At 39.2% G+C, this 18,557-nt stretch overlaps 2 protein-coding genes across 6 annotated transcripts in view; both read right to left on the reverse strand.

Annotated features, from left to right (window-relative positions):
- The window catches only part of LOC115131384 (unconventional myosin-Ig-like), a 65,023-nt gene extending 52,783 nt beyond the window's left edge, over window positions 1-12,240 (reverse strand). The window contains exons 1-9 of one of the 2 annotated variants that reach the window (XM_029663074.2): window positions 12,005-12,240; window positions 11,475-11,570; window positions 9,059-9,267; window positions 7,612-7,705; window positions 7,092-7,257; window positions 6,342-6,395; window positions 5,869-5,964; window positions 938-1,054; window positions 157-363 (exon numbers count right to left, since the gene is read on the reverse strand). In XM_029663074.2, the coding sequence (XP_029518934.1) occupies window positions 157-363; window positions 938-1,054; window positions 5,869-5,964; window positions 6,342-6,395; window positions 7,092-7,257; window positions 7,612-7,705; window positions 9,059-9,267; window positions 11,475-11,570; window positions 12,005-12,141 (1,176 nt within the window). In that variant the 5' untranslated portion in view covers window positions 12,142-12,240. Of the gene's footprint in view, window positions 1-156; window positions 364-937; window positions 1,055-5,868; window positions 5,965-6,341; window positions 6,396-7,091; window positions 7,258-7,611; window positions 7,706-9,058; window positions 9,268-11,474; window positions 11,914-12,004 lie in introns of those variants that run through there. The other variant, XM_029663073.2, reaches the window with a different exon arrangement.
- A 399-nt stretch (window positions 12,241-12,639) lies between these two features.
- LOC115131386 (uncharacterized) lies at window positions 12,640-16,685 on the reverse strand. 4 transcript variants are annotated; one of them, XM_029663078.2, is made up of 5 exons: window positions 16,386-16,670; window positions 16,052-16,247; window positions 15,742-15,830; window positions 15,542-15,631; window positions 12,640-13,538 (listed from the first exon to the last, which is right to left on the reverse strand). In XM_029663078.2, the coding sequence occupies exons 2-5, from the start codon at window positions 16,227-16,229 to the stop codon at window positions 13,488-13,490; spliced, it is 408 nt and encodes a 135-aa protein (XP_029518938.1). In that variant the 5' UTR covers window positions 16,230-16,247; window positions 16,386-16,670; the 3' UTR covers window positions 12,640-13,487. The 4 variants fall into 4 exon arrangements, with proteins under 4 accessions (XP_029518938.1, XP_029518936.2, XP_029518937.2 ...); XM_029663076.2 differs by lacking the exon at window positions 12,640-13,538 and having other exon boundaries at window positions 13,746-15,631; window positions 16,386-16,509; window positions 16,613-16,681; XM_029663077.2 differs by lacking the exon at window positions 12,640-13,538 and having other exon boundaries at window positions 13,746-15,631; window positions 16,613-16,685.
- Window positions 16,686-18,557: the final 1,872 nt, after the last annotated feature.

Below are 18,557 nucleotides of genomic sequence, written 5' to 3' on the forward strand. Positions count from 1 at the left end.
GAGAGAGAGAGAGAGAGAGAGAGAAAGAGTGTGAGAGAGAGAGAGAGAGAGAACGAAAGACAGAGATTATGCAGTACACAATAATGAGTCAACATTGATGGGATTTGTCATTTATGAAGACAAGTCTTGCTGTGCTAATAGTGACCAGCCCAGTACCTTGGCAAAAGCGTCCCGGCCGAAGCAGGCCTCCTTTTCAGTGTGTCCCTTCTCTATGACCTCTCCACCCCCGGTGGCCACAGTGCGGTACAGCAGGCTCTTAGTTACGTTGTCTGGCTCTGTGGTGGTCAGCCCAGCGATGTGACTCACAGCCTCCGAACCCACCACTTGGACACTCTCACTGTCTGTCTCAAACTGCAGGTTGCCCTGGGGAGTGGCAGAAACACAGTTCATGATCCTAGTATTATACAACTGGATTTGGTATAAATCATAGATCACAGGGTTGAACTTTATTTCGCAAGTAAATTGCAAGATATGTACTAAGAAGTAATATAGTTTCCAACGAGGATATTAAATGTTCCTTTATCTGTGTATCAACTGACATGTATGTGTAACTGATAGATGCGCGCACACACACACACACACACACACACACACACACACACGCACACACAGCATGTTCATGTTTTTAAATGTATGTCAATTGTAAAGTACAGTATTTTGTCTGTAATGTCTTTTTCGTTGTCTCTGACCCCAGTAAGACTAGCTGTTGCCATTGGCGTTGGCTAATGGGGATCCTAATGAATCAAATAAATATCTGTCAAGCATGCTAAGTTTTACTCCACTGAACCATTAACACTAGCTCTTAGTTTAGAGATGGGCACCAATAATGTAAGTAACCAACATGCTACGGTGTTATAGTTGCGTTGGACCATTCAGGTATCATTTGGTATGTATGGCCAATAGAAATGTGACCAAGAATCTACTGAATACAACCAACCAGGATGAGGATGGTCCCCAGGATCCTGTAGATGGAGTCGATCTCCTCCTCTGAGAAGCCAATCACCTGCAAGGCACTCAGCACAGCCCTGTGATTGGACCGGTCATTGTTGGATGTCTACAGAGAAAGAGAGAGGTAAATTACAGACTACAGAACAGTATTTGCTTCTCTTTACTTAACTTTACATTAGGTTCCCTTACTTTATGTTACTGTACCCTAGGCTATTTAACGTCAATCTACTTTACCCTACTAACCCTAACCCTAACCCTAATGTTATTCTACTTTACGTTACTCTACCCTAGGTTATTTAACGTTATTCTACTTTACTTTACGTTACTTTACTTTACCCTAGGTTATTTCATGTTATTCTACTTTACTTTGCGTTACTTGACCCTAGGTTATTTAATGTTATTCTGCTTTACTTTACCCTAGGCTATTTAATGTTATTCTACTTTACTTTAAGTTACTTTACCCTAGGCTATTTAACTTTATTCTACTTTACTTTACGTTACTTTACATTACCCTAGGTTATTTCATGTTATTCTACTTTACTTTACGTTACTTTACTTTACCCTAGGCTATTTAATGTTATTCTACTTTACTTTACGTTACTTTACTTTACCCTAGGCTATTTAATGTTATTCTACTTTACTTTACTTTACCCTAAGTTATTTAACGTTATTCTACTTTACTTTACGTTACTTTACCCTAGGCTATTTAATGTTATTCTACTTTACTTTACTTTACCCTAAGTTATTTAACGTTATTCTACTTTACTTTACGTTACTTTACCCTAGGCTATTTAATGTTATTCTACTTTACGTTACTCTACCCTAGGTTATTTAACGTTATACTACTTTACTTTACGTTACTCTACCCTAGGTTATTTAACGTTATTCTACTTTACTTTACGTTACTTTACTTTACCCTAGGCTATTTAATGTTATTCTACTTTACTTTACTTTACCCTAAGTTATTTAACGTTATTCTACTTTACTTTACGTTACTTTACCCTAGGCTATTTAATGTTATTCTACTTTACGTTACTCTACCTTAGGTTATTTAACGTTATACTACTTTATTTTATGTTACTCTACCCTAGGTTATTTAACGTTATTCTACTTTACTTTACTTTACTTCTCCCTAGGTTATTTAATGTTATTCTACTTTACTTTACGTTACTTTACTTTACCCTAGGCTATTTAACGTTATTCTACTTTACTTTACGTTACTTTACTTTACCCTAGGTTATTTAATGTTATTATACTTTACTTTACATAATTTTACTTTACCCTAGGTTATTTAATGTTATTCTACTTTACGTTACTTTACGTTACTTTACCCTAGGCTATTTAACGTTATTCTACTTTACTTTACATTACTTTACTTTACCCTAGGTTATTTAATGTTATACTACTTTACTTTATCTTACTTTACTTTACCCTAGGCTATTTAATGTTAATCTACTTTAAGTTACTTTACTTTACCCTAGGCTATTTAATGTTATTCTACTTTACTTTACTTTACCCTAAGTTATTTAACGTTATTCTACTTTACTTTACGTTACTTTACTTTACCCTAGGCTATTTAATGTTATTCTACTTTACTTTACGTTACTTTACCCTAGGCTATTTAATGTTATTCTACTTTACTTTACATTACTTTACTTTACCCTAGGCTATTTAACGTTATTCTACTTTACTTTACGTTACTTTACTTTACCCTAGGTTATTTCATGTTATTCTACTTTACTTTGCGTTACTTGACCCTAGGTTATTTAATGTTATTCTGCTTTACTTTACCCTAGGCTATTTAATGTTATTCTACTTTACTTTAAGTTACTTTACCCTAGGCTATTTAACTTTATTCTACTTTACGTTACTTTACATTACCCTAGGTTATTTCATGTTATTCTACTTTACTTTACGTTACTTTACTTTACCCTAGGCTATTTAATGTTATTCTACTTTACTTTACGTTACTTTACTTTACCCTAGGCTATTTAATGGTATACTACTTTACTTTACGTTACTTTACTTTACCCTAGGCTATTTAATGTTATTCTACTTTACTTTACTTTACCCTAAGTTATTTAACGTTATTCTACTTTACTTTACGTTACTTTACCCTAGGTTATTTAATGTTATTCTACTTTACGTTACTCTACCCTAGGTTATTTAACGTTATACTACTTTACTTTACGTTACTCTACCCTAGGTTATTTAACGTTATTCTACTTTACTTTACTTTACTTCTCCCTAGGTTATTTAATGTTATTCTACTTTACTTTTCGTTACTTTACTTTACCCTAGGCTATTTAACGTTATTCTACTTTACTTTACATTACTTTACTTTACCCTAGGTTATTTAATGTTATTATACTTTACTTTACATAATTTTACTTTACCCTAGGTTATTTAATGTTATTCTACTTTACGTTACTTTACGTTACTTTACCCTAGGCTATTTAACGTTATTCTACTTTACTTTACATTACTTTACTTTACCCTAGGTTATTTAATGTTATACTACTTTACTTTACGTTACTTTACCCTAGGCTATTTTATCGTATACTACTTTACTTTATGTTACTTTACTTTACCCTAGGTTATTTAATATTATACTACTTTACTTTACGTTACTTTACCCTAGGTTATTTAATGTTAAACTACTTTACTTTACGTTACTTTACCCTAGGCTATTTAATGGTATACTACTTTACTTTACGTTACTTTATCCTAGGTTATTTAATGTTATACTACTTTACTTTACGTTACTTTACTTTATCCTAGGCTATTTAATGGTATACTACTTTACTTTACGTTACTTTACTTTACCCTAGGCTATTTAATGCTATACTACTTTACTTTACTTTACCCTAGGCTATTTAATGGTATACTACTTTAATTTACATTACCCTAGGTTATTTAATGTTATACTACTTTACGTTACTTTACTTTACCCTAGGCTATTTAATGGTATACTACTTTACTTTACATTACCCTAGGTTATTTAATGTTATACTACTTTACTTTACGTTACTTTACCCTAGGTTATTTAATGTTATACTACTTTACTTTACGTTACTTTACTTTACCCTAGGCTATTTAATGTTTTAGTACTTTACTTTACTTGAGGCAATTTAATGTTATTCTACTTTACTTTACGTTACTCAATCCTAGGTTATTTAACGTTAAACTACTTTACTTTACGTTACTTTACGTCTCCCTAGGTTACTTAACATAATTCGACTTTACTTTACGTTACTTTGCCCTAGGTTATTTAACGTTATTCTACTTTACTTTACGTTACTTTACTTTACCCTAGGTTATTTCATGTTATTCTACTTTACTTTGCGTTACTTGACCCTAGGTTATTTAATGTTATTCTGCTTTACTTTACCCTAGGCTATTTAATGTTATTCTACTTTACTTTAAGTTACTTTACCCTAGGCTATTTAACTTTATTCTACTCTACTTTACGTTACTTTACATTACCCTAGGTTATTTCATGTTATTCTACTTTACTTTACGTTACTTTACTTTACCCTAGGCTATTTAATGTTATTCTACTTTACTTTACTTTACCCTAAGTTATTTAATGTTATTCTACTTTACTTTACGTTACTCTACCCTAGGTTATTTAATGTTATTCTACTTTACTTTACGTTACTCTACCCTAGGTTATTTAACGTTATTCTACTTTACTTTACTTTACTTCTCCCTAGGTTATTTAATGTTATTCTACTTTACTTTACGTTACTTTACTTTACCCTAGGCTATTTAACGTTATCCTACTTTACTTTACGTTACTCTACCCTAGGTTATTTAACGTTATTCTACTTTACGTTACTTTACGTTACTCTACCCTAGGTTATTTAACGTTATTCTACTTCACTTTACTTTACTTCTCCCTAGGTTATTTAATGTTATTCTACTTTACTTTACGTTACTTTACTTTGCCCTAGGTTATTTAACGTTATACTACTCTACTTTACGTTACTCTACCCTAGGTTATTTAACGTTATTCTACTTTACTTTACTTTACTTCTCCCTAGGTTATTTAATGTTATTCTACTTTACTTTACGTTACTTTACTTTACCCTAGGCTATTTAACGTTACTCTACTTTACTTTACGTTACTTTACTTTACCCTAGGCTATTTAATGTTATTCTACTTTACTTTACTTTACCCTAAGTTATTTAACGTTATTCTACTTTACTTTACGTTACTTTACTTTACCCTAGGCTATTTAATGTTATTCTACTTTACTTTACGTTACTTTACCCTAGGTTATTTAATGTTATTCTACCTTACTTTACATTACTTTACTTTACCCTAGGCTATTTAATGTTACTCTGCTTTACTTTACGTTACTTTACTTTACCCTAGGCTATTTAATGTTATTCTACTTTACGTTACTTTACTTTACCCTAGGTTATTTAATGTTATTCTACTTTACGTTACTTTACTTTACCCTAGGCTATTTAATGTTATTCTACTTTACTTTACATTACTTTACTTTACCCTAGGCTATTTAATGTTACTCTGCTTTACTTTACGTTACTTTACTTTACCCTAGGCTATTTAATGTTATTCTACTTTACGTTACTTTACTTTACCCTAGGTTATTTAATGTTATTCTACTTTACGTTACTTTACTTTACAATAGGCTATTGAATGTTATTCTACTTGACGTTACTTTACTTTACTTTACTTTACCCTGGGCTATTTAATGTTATTCTACTTTACGCTACCTTACCCTAGGTTATGTAACGTTATTCTACTTTACTTTACGTTGCTTTCCTTTCTTAGAGACAGGTGGAAACACTGTATTCACAAATTAGTGTTGAGTGTCTATGCATTTTGTCCAGCAACCAATGTCATGGTAAGGTTGTGGAACTACTGTAGAAGAGTGAAGGAGAACTCACAGTGGAGGCTGCTCCTTCTCTGGTGTACACATAGTTGACAGGATCATTCTGGAGGTGAAGTGACCCCAGCATTTCCTTTGAACCTCCACGCAGTAACTGTGGAAATACACACACACACACACACACACACACACACACACACACACACACACACACACACACACACACACACACACACACACACACACACACACACACACACACACACACAGTACAGTACAGAAGTTGAATTGGGAAAATGTGGAAACATTCATTACAAATGATGAATCTGTAATAGAACGAATGAAAATAGCATTTTCAACGTGTTCCTTTCCTGATCCAGCCAAACATGTCCTGATCCAAACAGCATTAAGCCATTATTAATCATACTTATGACTTTATTTTAACAATATATGCCATTTAGCAGACTCTTTTATCCAAAGTGTCTTACAGTCATGCGTGCATACGTTTGACCAGTAAAGATCCATATTTACCTGATAGAAGGAGTGGAAGTTCCTCTCTCCTCCCTGCTGCTGAACAACCCTTGACTTTGCATGTGAGAACAGAGAAAAGTCCATGAATACACACACAAACACACACAAACACATACACACAGGCAGCAAGTTTAACCAACCACAGAACTCCCAATACAAGACGGGAGAACAGGGTTCAGACAGTTCACTGAGCCACAGTTAGTAAGGTTGCGTCTGTGCAGTGAGTATGGTTGACACCGTCGTTCACACAGCCCCACTGTGTCAGATGGTGTGATAGGCTGGCTCATAGAAAATATTAAAAACAGCAACCTATCTCATCATGCCCCCAGGCGAGCCCTTCATTATCATTCAACAGAACCAGAACAGAACAGGGTGTAATTCACAGGCATTTCTATTCACGGACCCACTTTCTCACCTCTCTCTGCTTCACCACCTTTATCAAACATATATGTTCCACCACGAAATGAAGACCAGAAAGTGGATAACTTTTCAAAAGAAGACTATGGACACAGACACATATTAAGTATATTCCCTCACTATTATATATTCCTTCACTAAAAGGCATGTTCAATCTCCGTTTGTAGTCCAGGACAAGGCTTAATCTGTGTCTGGGAAACTTGGCCTATAAATACGACCTCTGTTCAAACCATCCAATCAAATCTCCCCCCCTATCTGTTAAGTCCTTCCCCTCACTTCAAGTGCCAATCACTGTATGTCTCTCTCTATCCTATCTAATCATATTGCTCTTACCTTCTCCAGCAGGTAGTTGTTAATATGGCCGCCGGTGGGGTCCCCGTTGAAGTTGAAGTTGATGTCCATGTACTTGCCGAAGCGGCTGGAGTTGTCGTTGCGGTTGGTCTTGGCGTTACCGAAGGCCTCCAGCACACAGTTTGACTTCAGCAGAACGTTCTTCACACTGTGTAAGAGAGGAGAGGGTGGTCATCATTGATAGTATCAGGTGACAATGTTGCCCAAAGAGTGAGAGGAGAGGAAGAGAAAAAGAGAGAGGTGAATTGGAAGTCCTTTCCACCCTTCAATTGTGAATTTGTGTCTATGACATTGAGACTGACACAATATAACCTTGTCTCTGAGCTATTGTACTTCTGAGGTTAGGGAGGAAGCCTGATGCATAAGACTAAATGCAATATACTGAAGTTCCTTTCAGAAACAAAACTTGTAACCCAGTCTAAGATGTAGTTATTTAACTGGGAGAGGAGAGCCTCCTGTCCCCCAACACCTTGCTGACCCCTGACATTTGACACTAACTCACCTCTCGACCTCTGCTCTCTGGCTGGGGTTGGTAATAGCTGCGATGTACTGCATGATGTACTTGCTAGCCTCTGTCTTTCCTGCTCCACTCTCACCTGGGACACACAGACCATCAATAACAAAGAAGAAACTCACGTATAGCAGTATATGTACATTACTTGTGTATTTTACCACAGATACGGGATATATTAGTAGACATACAGTATATTTGTACTTCTATGATGTGAGATCATACATGGTAAACTGAAGTGTATTTATGGCATGAATTTTCTTAAAGGAGTTATTGACTGTAAGTCACCAATCACCATGTTTCTATTCCTCTTTCTATGACCGTAAAGTAGCCTGCTACACACTGCAGAGGAGGAAACAGGACATTATGAGCTAGTGCAACTAAGAAAATACCATTGCAGCAACAGTGAAGACCAATAAGCATCCTGGAGGAAGTGAGGAACTGAGAACACTCAGAAACTGTAGACATTGGCCTTTTCTCAATTAGATTAGCTGTGTCCTCTCTCCTCCGTCCTCTCTGGCCTCCTTTTAAAAAATATCAAAAGTAATCGAGGAGTGGTGGCAAGGAGAGGGAAATAAGATGAAAATGCGCTGGTATGAAATGAAACTCCCCTTCTTCAATCGCACGTCATCAGGCAAATTACATTTACAGGGTGGAATCCCCCATTTTTTAAATAAAGTGATAAAAACAAATGTAGCTAGTTGTGCAAGACATTTTATAGATAAAGGGATAAGTAGCATATCGTTTTTTAAGCATGTGTGCATTCTTTTCTCCTTCGAGAAAACAACAGCTGATTCAAAGGGGTTGTGGCAGATTTCAAAACTCTTCCGCGAAGGACTCACAAGTGTAGGACTCGTAGGATACAGTACACTTGTGCTTCCTCACCAAAAGGAGGCTATCGAGGAGAGGAGGACTGTCTTCCATTTGCCGAATTGACACACTCCTCGACCACACTACCGCATATCGGTTTCCGGGTCATGGAGGAGAGAGGACGGAGGACAGACTTTTGCTCAAACGAGAAAACCTCATAGACAGACAGAGTGGCATGATGGGGTCTGCAACAGGACAGACTGTGAATAGATTAGGGACCCTGCTCAGTTCTACTTCCCTCAGTAAACTATTGATAAAAGGGTGCTACTGTATACGCCAGGAAGCAATACTGTGGCATGAATGTTCCATCACATGATAGTGCCCTTAGAAATATTACATACATAAATCAACAAAACTGTCCTCAATTTTATATGAACAGGACATAGCCAGTTAAAAAAGTATTCATGCACCATGCCTTCTGACCTGCTCAGAAACCAGCCAGGTGTGAGTCAAACAAGCTGAGCAGGACTGTGGTAAACTAGGTAAAAGACGATGGTTGGAGCATGAGATGGAATGAATGAATGAATGAATGAATGAAAAGAGTAGGAGACTGGAGTCTGAGACAGACCTGATATGACGATGCAGGTGTCTTTGGCCCGTCTCTTCATGGCCTTGTACGCAGCGTCGGCCACAGCATACAGGTGGGGTGGGTTCTCGTACAGCTCCCGGCCGCGGTACGCGTCGATGGCCTCTTTACCGTAGATGTCCATCTGTTTGTAAGGATTGACTGACACCACCACTTCACCTATGAAGGTGTAGATACGGGCTTTCTCAAACCTGCCAGGCACACACACAAACACAGAGACAGAGTTGAATTTATTGTAGCTTTTTTAAGTATGGTTTTATATTTTTATGTAATGTCTTCGAGTAGCATTTGAGTATACTTGAACTGACTTGAAAACTGTCCAAGTATCAATGTCCACAACAGAAACATAATTTTGATATGAAAAAGCCAAATCGTGATAATAACACTGTAACAAGGGGGACCAGAATAATTTGTGTCACAGCAATGCTTATTTATATAGGCTATATATAGCCTACAAATACCCACACCACATTCAACAGTCAGTATCTAAGTCTCCACCCCATCAACACCAGAGAGAGAGATGTTTACATAGACATTAGATAACCTATTTTACAGAGAAACACCCTGACATAAAAACGACAACATATTTTTGCACCTAAAGTCAGACCTCTCACCCTCAAGGGAACACGCCCCAAAGGACAGGAAGTGACACAGGTGGGAAGTGAGAACAGGAAGTATGTACAAATTATGGCTCAAGAGGGGTTTCCACTAGAAAACTCAGCCATAAAGTCAGTTTCAACAGCACTATGTTTAAGGTTAGAGTTAGAGTTAGGTTTAATGGGTGGAGTTTAGCCATAATTATGACTTTGTGGCTGTGATAATTAGTGACAACCCACAAGAGGTGTCACTTCCTTCACCTTGTTTAATCTTCCTGGGTATTGGTTTGACTTGTTGTGGCACCTATTCTGATGAAATTACACAGAATTGTCTGTTTCTATGTGTAAAAATACAATATGCATGAAGTCATTAATCAACTCTATTTGCTTCTAAACCAAAAATACTGTAAATGTCACAACCTGTGATACAAATATGGGCACAAACAGTCATTTACAGTGTATATTAGATGTATACTAAGACCAGGAAGTGACAATGACTGATCCTAATAGTATCTTGATGGGCAATATTACAGGAAAGCTTTATTTTATAAATTCCTATCTAACATCAAGTGGCCCTGAATGTTTCTCCAGACATTGCCATGGGGCAAGTCTGGTCAGGCAGGGCATGATCAAATGAATGGGAGCTTCAGGGAATAAGAATTTGTTGCATGTATTGCCTAGCTTACCTTCTAGGGCAAAGGCCTGACTAAAACACATGGGCTACATGTGAAACAGGATCCTATTTCCTATTCATTCCCTATAGTGCACTAATTTTGACCCACTATATAGGAAAGGGAATAGGATGCCATCTCAAACGCACCTGTGGACTATGATGACAAAAGTGATATGAAACTAGTGTTCATTTGCTAAGAATCTGTGAGCTGTATAAAATAAATAATTGACATGTTTGGCCACTGTAAATTCTTGAGTGATATTCTACTCTAACTCCTAGGCGTCCACTGGATTCTAAAGATGTGGTGCTATGTGGTTTCTCAATACTGTCTCAAGAGAAGGGCATGTCACGACGTTACCAAACTTGAGAGATAAAAGCGAGATGTGCTGTCTGACAAGTGTTGGAATGGAGAGATGCTGAGAAGGGTGAATTTAGCAGCAGATGCAGTCAGTCACACCACACCCAAAATAGAGGAAAAAAAGGTCACCTGATTCACTCAAACGCAACAGAATACGTCACTGAGAAAACCAATCAGAAAGGGTGGGCTTTTACAGGAAAGTAGTTCCCGTTAGTGTGAAGTCAAACAAAACGAGTTTGGACTCAGTTCTTGATCAATGGGTTGATGACGTATTCTTGACTTACAATGCATCTATTTATGTGACCGTTTCTATGGTGATAGCAACTAACTGAACATTACAAGTTCATATCGCAACCACTGAAGGTGGGCGGGAAAGTCAAACCAGAAATGACTCATCCTTCTCCTTTTCCTGTCTCTCTCTCTCTCTCACGTTCTCTACAAGTCAACTTCTTCACCGTGGTTCTTGTACAAACAAAGAGTTTATAACACTCCTATAAGAGAGGCCCTGAAAAGTTGCCATTGTTGTGAGGCTGATGAGTACACACTCTCTGACAACAGAGCTCTCAAATATCAAGCTGTGACATCACAACCCTACAAGCACACAAACAGACAGTTTGAGATAACAGATACATATACAAGATTTGAGGGCCCACAAAGTCATCAGTAGGTGTCCCCATGACAGATTAATCTCCATCCCTGTGTTACAGACAGCTGCTTCCTCCTCCCCTCTACCTCATCTCTACCAGAGGAGACTCTACAATCAGGACTTACCTTAACTTCAGATTCTCCATAAACTGCTCCATGTTCACCTCATCCAGAAGGACAAAATCCGACTTCCCAAACTCCAGACCCTCCAGCTCCGCCATCCTGACGGACAGACAGATAAACAGAGAGGAAGGAACGAACGAGGACTGAAGAGACAAGAGAGAGAAGTGAAGGCAGGCAGACAAGTGCTGCTGGGGCCCGGTAGCGTGCTGTGGGTGTGGCGTAAGTCTGTTCTTTTGTGGTGTGGTGGATTCTGGGATGGTGTGCTGCTTAGTCAAGTCACTGAGGGCTGTGGTCGGCATGCTGCAGCACGTCATCCTCTCAGTGGTGTGTGTATGTGAGTTTGTGAGTGTGTGTGTGAGAGAGAGCTGAAGACACACACTGGTTGAATCAACATTATTACATTGAACCAACATGGAATAGATGTTTAATTGATGTCTGTGGCTTAGTGGGAGAGTGAGTGTGTGTGTGTTGTGTTTGTAGTGTATATATAGTGTACATAACAGGACAGAGAAGAGCTATCATTAAATACATACAGCACTTCTGCATCCTCCTTTTCCTGCCACAGGCCTCCAGACCTCCTTGTTTCCGTGGGAGATTGCAGAAGCTCTCTCAGGCTCTCCCTCTCACTGTCTCTTTCTCTCTTTCCGCCATACTTTGCGTGTATCTCCATCTTTCGAGCTCTCTCACTCTCTCTTTCCTTCTCTCTGTCTTTCAGCCTCCCTTTGCATGCCTCTTTTTTCTGTTAAGACTTCACATATTTGACAGAAAATAAAAACAGAACAGACACATAGGCTCTCTCCACTGCCAACCATGTACAGTTAATCCTGGAAATCTGCTGTAAATTTGAGAACAACGTTCCCTTATCTCCTGGGAAGGATCAGGGCATTTCCTGCTTCTGACTCCATAGCAGCATTCATCATCCCCCTGGGGTTTGTCATGAGCTAGACATCAGGCTCATCCTTATCAGACATTAAACCACATCATAATTGAAGGCAAAATATTTCTGCGAAATTTGCGGGATTGACCGATTCCTGTGTAGACAACCAAGATTTCCACTCTGTTTCAACAGTATGGTATTTCCCAATGCAGGACAGGTAATCTGGCTCCAGACATGAGTCAGAACGTATGAAGAGCAGTCTTCTACCAACCTCTGGAAAAGGATGGTGATACATTGTGTGGGGGTGGCATCAGTGTATGAGAGGACAAAGAGCGGTTCAGTCTTTGTCAATATTGCCAAATAATAAAATGTAGTTAACAAACTAAATCTGTTTTCTGACATTTCAGTCAGTGTACTTCTGTCAGCCTCTGAGTCGCGGCCTTAGTCGTTGGTGGTCATCTAACATCTTACATTTGAACTCAGCTATTTGTTTTTCTACGTGTGAACCAACGTTGTTTGGGAAACAGTGTATGATGAGGCAATGGACCTCAACATAAAACCTCATAGCACTCATTGGCTTGGAGTGGTTTTTGCTTCTCTAAAGCTGCGTTTACACAGGCAGCCTCATTCTATTTTTACACTAACAGTATTTTTTAACAGTCAGATTAGCTCTTTTGCCAGTAATTGGGGGGAAAAAACTGAATTGTCTTGAGTGTACAAAACATTATGACTTAGACTGACCAGGTGAATCCAGGTGAACCCTACAGTATGATCCCTTATTGACGTCACGTATTAAAACCACTTCAATCAGTGTAGATGAAGGGGGGGACAGGTTAAAGATTTTTAAGCCTTGAGACAATTGAGACATGGATTGTGTACGTGTGTCAAGAACTGCAACACTCCAGGAGTCAACATGGGCCAGCATCCCTGTGGAACGCTTTCGACACATTGCAGTCCATGACGAATTGAAGCTGTTCTGAGGGCAAAAGGGGGAGTTGCAAGTCAATATAAGGAAGGTGTTCTTAATGTTTTTTCATAATATTAAGAACATGCCCCATTACCTCATAAGTATCATTCCATAGACTGCACTACCACTCACCCCCTCCTAACCCGCTTATCTCTGATCAGCACGTCCTCTGTCAGTGTGCCTTGTGTTCTGTCATGTCGACTGCGTGGGGCCGCCTCACATCCTGTGTAGAGAGGGGGGGATGGCTGCGTCAGTGAGCACTTCCTCTCTCATCTGCTTCTGGCCCCATCATCACACAACATGACACTCTTGAGTCCAGAAGTTACACACACAGAATCAGTCTGACAAGAAGCACACAACCAGATACTAAGGCAAAAGCATAGAGGCAGACTGATATAGTAACAGAATTAAGTGGAATGTGGAGTCAATGCCAATTCTAAAGAGAGAATATGTTGATTTTAATCTATGTGAAGAATTTAAATTAACACATTCCATGACAGTTTCCACAAGTGATTGAATGAGATCATCCCAGAATAGGCAAATTGTTCCAAATAATCAACACAGATAGATTATGATTCATCATTAGGCTACATTGAAAGTCTACTCCAGAAACGAATTGCGTTTTCATTTGCATATTTTATACAAAACCTTTCGAAAGTGATTTAGTCTCAAACACAATGAAAATAATAACAAATATCACAGCAACAAAAAAGATTGACAAATATAATACATTTGTCATACTCTTTAACCCTCAATAAATATAAATAAAATCAACCACATTTATTAACAATAATAGTTTCAAAACAGACCATAAGAAAGAACATATTAGAATCTGTCATAATCAATTTTATGCCCCACATCATGACATATAAGATATTCAAGAAATAAACAGCTAAAGCCAATTTTATTATAGGTGTCAGAATGTAAACTAGTGACTTGTTATGGCTTTTTCTTTTTTTTCCTTGATAGCACATCCATCCAACCTGCTTTGTCTGTAGGAATTTTGGGAAGTAATGACTTCTTTTTCATCACTGGCATCTGAGCTCCAGCAGAGGGCCCTACCACATCATCCACCCTTTCTTGCCTCGAGAAGTCCCTCTGTGTTACTCTCTGCTCCTTTACTTTCTCCTGTGAATCAGAGTGACTTCTTCCCCTGTGACTGGGGGTGGATGTATAGGGTACTGGGCTTCCAGCCCTCTGTACAGTCCTTCCATGCCCAGAGTCACCCTGGTACTTTGAGGGGGAGTAATCTGGTACAGCAGCAGACACAGGGGCAGGGTCCCATGGGATGGGGGTATCCTTCCTTTTGGGCAGACTCGATAGAGAACTGCTTCTCCTGTCCCTTGAGCCCCTGTCCAGTGCCCTCCCTGTTCGCCCGGCTGGTGGAAGTTCTAGGGGTTTTCCCAAGAGAATCTGCATCATGTCATAACTGTCCCTGGAAGGCCCTACAAGGCGGAGAATATCTCCGACCTGATTGACGAGGACAGTAGGATAAACACTATTAAACCTCTGAATCAGTTTACTAATTCTAACCTGCCCGTTGTGATCGATTGTTCCCAGTGGGATTTCTTGGGTGCGTAGTGTTGAGTTGAGTGTAGTGAGATAGTCTTGCAGCTTTTCCATAGCAGTCTTTGGGTTCTTCCCCTCGAGGCTAACAGAACTGATATCGGAACATTCACTAGGCTGCACATTCATTTGAATGTTGTTGCTTCCAAGAATTGTATCAATGTCTTTTTTCCTGACGCACTGGGCATATCGGAGCACATCTGCGTCCATTAGGAAGGAGACCACACTGCGAGACCTGCTGGGAGATGGGTTCTTCCTGTGGGTCACATTGGCCCCATACCCTGGTTCCAGAAGACTGGGAGATAGGTTGTCACTCCGGGGGCTGGAGAGGCTACAAGGTGACCCTGAGTCCCGTGAATAGTTGGTAGGGGAAGAAGACTGCAGGACATGTGTAAACTGCTCTTCATTGACTGAAATAGGACTCCTACTCCCAGAATACATAGGACTCATGTTCCCAGCATGCATTGCAGTGCCATTGGTGTGGTGCATCCTGGTGGAGGCTTTGTAGGTCCCAGAGGCATGGCCACTGAGGCTAGGTGGGGAAGGGTTGTATTGGGGCTGGTTGTCTTGGTGTAGGAGCTGCTGCAGTTTGGCCTTCACTGCTCTGAGCTTCAGAAAGGAGCCCTGGACACGCAGCTGACCATGTTGAAGCTCGTTCACCTTAAAGCCATGGATGTCTAGGAGTCGCCGCACCTCTCTGTCACTGGGGAACATTCTCACATCCAGAGTTGCCTTGACTGGCATGTCCACCTGTGATACACATAAAAATAAAACAAAACAAGATAAACATTATGATTTAATTACACTTGAACAATATGACAATATGATATGTAATACAAGGGACGGGGGCTTTTCCCTACCTCAGGCCTGTCAACTATTCTGACTTTGAGACAAAATTGTTGTTGGTCCACCTCCAACACATGGGTCAACCGCGAGACATGGGCAGCCACTGCAAAAGAGAGAGGGTAGGTTAAAGAAATCATCACGTATTTGTGGTGGTTTTATGTATCAATAAATTCAGGGGGAAAGAGTAGCCTACTTTAATTAACACCTACTAATATTGTGACATATATTAATTGCATCCATTTTTGTCCCTGATCCCCTTCATGTCTAGTTCAGCCACTGAATATATGTAAGTTACCCCGCCATCAGTTACAGTAGATCGCCTACCTTCTGGTTTCTCAAATATGACAAAGGCCTGTCCCGGGCTATCAGATGGAAACAGCACTCTCTCCACCTCTCCTCCCCCGTTCCGTGGTCGCAGGAAGTGTATCGTGAGCTTGTCAACCATTCTATCAGAGGCAAAGATATTGGGGACGCCAAGAACCTCCACGGCTATACCATCCATTGTGAAGTTCTGTCAACACTGGAGAAAGAGATGAGCAACGTGACCGAAGTTGAAACCACATCATGCAAGTAATGGAGACTATAAAGGCCATGTAGGTTACTGAAAGTAAGCATATTAACAGTACGAAATATTCCATTCAACGCAATATATTCTTACATTAGATGAACTGTTTAAGGATATGTCAGTTAACGAAGAAGTTCTCCCAATCAATGTGATTTCTTTGGCAATGTTGTTTTAATCCCTGTCAGAGTTTCACACTCGTTTTCCACCAGTTTGTCCTCTAAGAAAGCACATAGCAAAGATACTGACGCAAGTTTAGCATTTTACAGAACGTCTTGTGTTTTCCTTTTCCTAAAAATGGTGTGATTCGAACCTAAACTTACCTATCTATCTAGTGTAGTCGTTCGTTCAAAACAAAGGTCGTCACTATGCATTTCGAGAAAACCGAAAGTGAAAGGTGCGCATATTTCTCACGATAGCCACTATGGGGCGCTGCTTGACTAAATAAGCTATGCCTTCTACTCACAGGGGTTCTGTAGTGTACTGAACCCCTTGTAATAATACATTGTCAAACAAATTCTCTCATTGTTGGAATCATGTCAATGCAATGTAATGCACTCAATGATGTTTAAAATATAAACCGAGACTAATAACTGTGGTAATATCTGTTTAAAATGGTATAATGATACAGTATATCCAGCTTTGTTGAAGAGACTGCCGGTAAGGCCTATATCAACCATCTGAGGGCAAGGTGTACATTGGTCTACTCAAGGTTCATCTTCTAACATACCTTCAACACATTGAGCGGTGACAAGACAATAAATGGTTTATAACAACTGTATTTGTATTCACATTTTGTTTTTTTCTTGATTTATTTCAGTACAAGAACGTAGGGGTTGGTGTCTTGGACCCAAATGTTTGGGTTATCCAAGAAGCTGAACTTCCCATATCAGCCAACAAGGAAGTTCAATTGAATGAGACAAGATTGGATGAGAGTATCCAAGATCCATGTTTGTTCGGCTGGATTCCATCTTGCTTGAAAAGATCCTGTCGATTCCAAAACAAATCAAAATTGTCGAAGGCTGGTGACCCCTGATTAAAAGAGGCATACTAGTGCACTAGTTGGCTAGTTCATATGCACCATTTGAATGAAATTGTATTTACAAAGCGCTTTTTTACATCAAATGTTGTCATGTGGTTGTAGGGTATAAGTGCCTTGCTCACAAGCACAACAGTTCAAACCAGCAACCCTCTGGTGGTAGGTCCATTTCTCTAACCTCTAGGCTACCTCCCAAACTCCTGGGAAGGATATCTGTCCAAGAATAAATCAAGAAGCCCAAATTATACCAAGTCAAAGACAGTCCTGTTATAGGGGTTTTAAACAAATAGTGATTTCATACAATCCTATTATAGTCTTCAATGATACATGTTAAGTGTAAGCATGTCTGAGGTTTAGCTAACTTAGCCTTGGAAACACTGCAGGGCCTCAAACCATCCCAGTTCAGAGCCACGACAGACCAAGCCTTGCGGAACAGCTTCAGTGTTATTGATATAATATTGTTTTACCAGATAATGAAAAGCAAGAGAAGCCTACGGTAATATAATTATTTCAACATTCTGAGGCTTTAAAAAAAAATAACTTTTCAGTTATGGTATCAAGTCAACAATGTAGCCCCACAATTAGATGTTTTTTTACTGATTACTATTTGGTTTCATTTGACCATTAACAAGTTTGAGGTCCTAGGATTGACTTAACTCATTCTTAGGTCAAAAGCGAGAAAGTTTATATACACTGCTCAAAAAAATAAAGGGAACACTAAAATAACACATCCTAGATCTGAATGAATGAAATATTCTTATTAAATACTTTTTTCTTTACATAGTTGAATGTGCTGACAACAAAATCACACAAAAATTATCAATGGAAATCAAATTTATCAACCCATGGAGGTCTGGATTTGGAGTCACACTCAAAATTAAAGTGGAAAACCACACTACAGGCTGATCCAACTTTGATGTAATGTCCTTAAAACAAGTCAAAATGAGGCTCAGTAGTGTGTGGGCCTCCACGTGCCTGTATGACCTCCTTACAACACCTGGGCATGCTCCTGATGAGGTGGCGGATGGTCTCCTGGGGGATCTCCTCCCAGACCTGGACTAAAGCATCCGCCAACTCCTGGACAGTCTGTGGTGCAACGTGGCGTTGGTGGATGGAGCGAGACATAATGTCCCAGATGTGCTCAATTGGATTCAGGTCTGGGGAACGGGCGGGCCAGTCCATAGCATCAATGCCTTCTTCTTGCAGGAACTGCTGACACACTCCAGCCA

This window comes from Oncorhynchus nerka, linkage group LG7, assembly GCF_034236695.1.
Source record: "Oncorhynchus nerka isolate Pitt River linkage group LG7, Oner_Uvic_2.0, whole genome shotgun sequence".
Classification (NCBI taxonomy): domain Eukaryota; kingdom Metazoa; phylum Chordata; class Actinopteri; order Salmoniformes; family Salmonidae; genus Oncorhynchus; species Oncorhynchus nerka.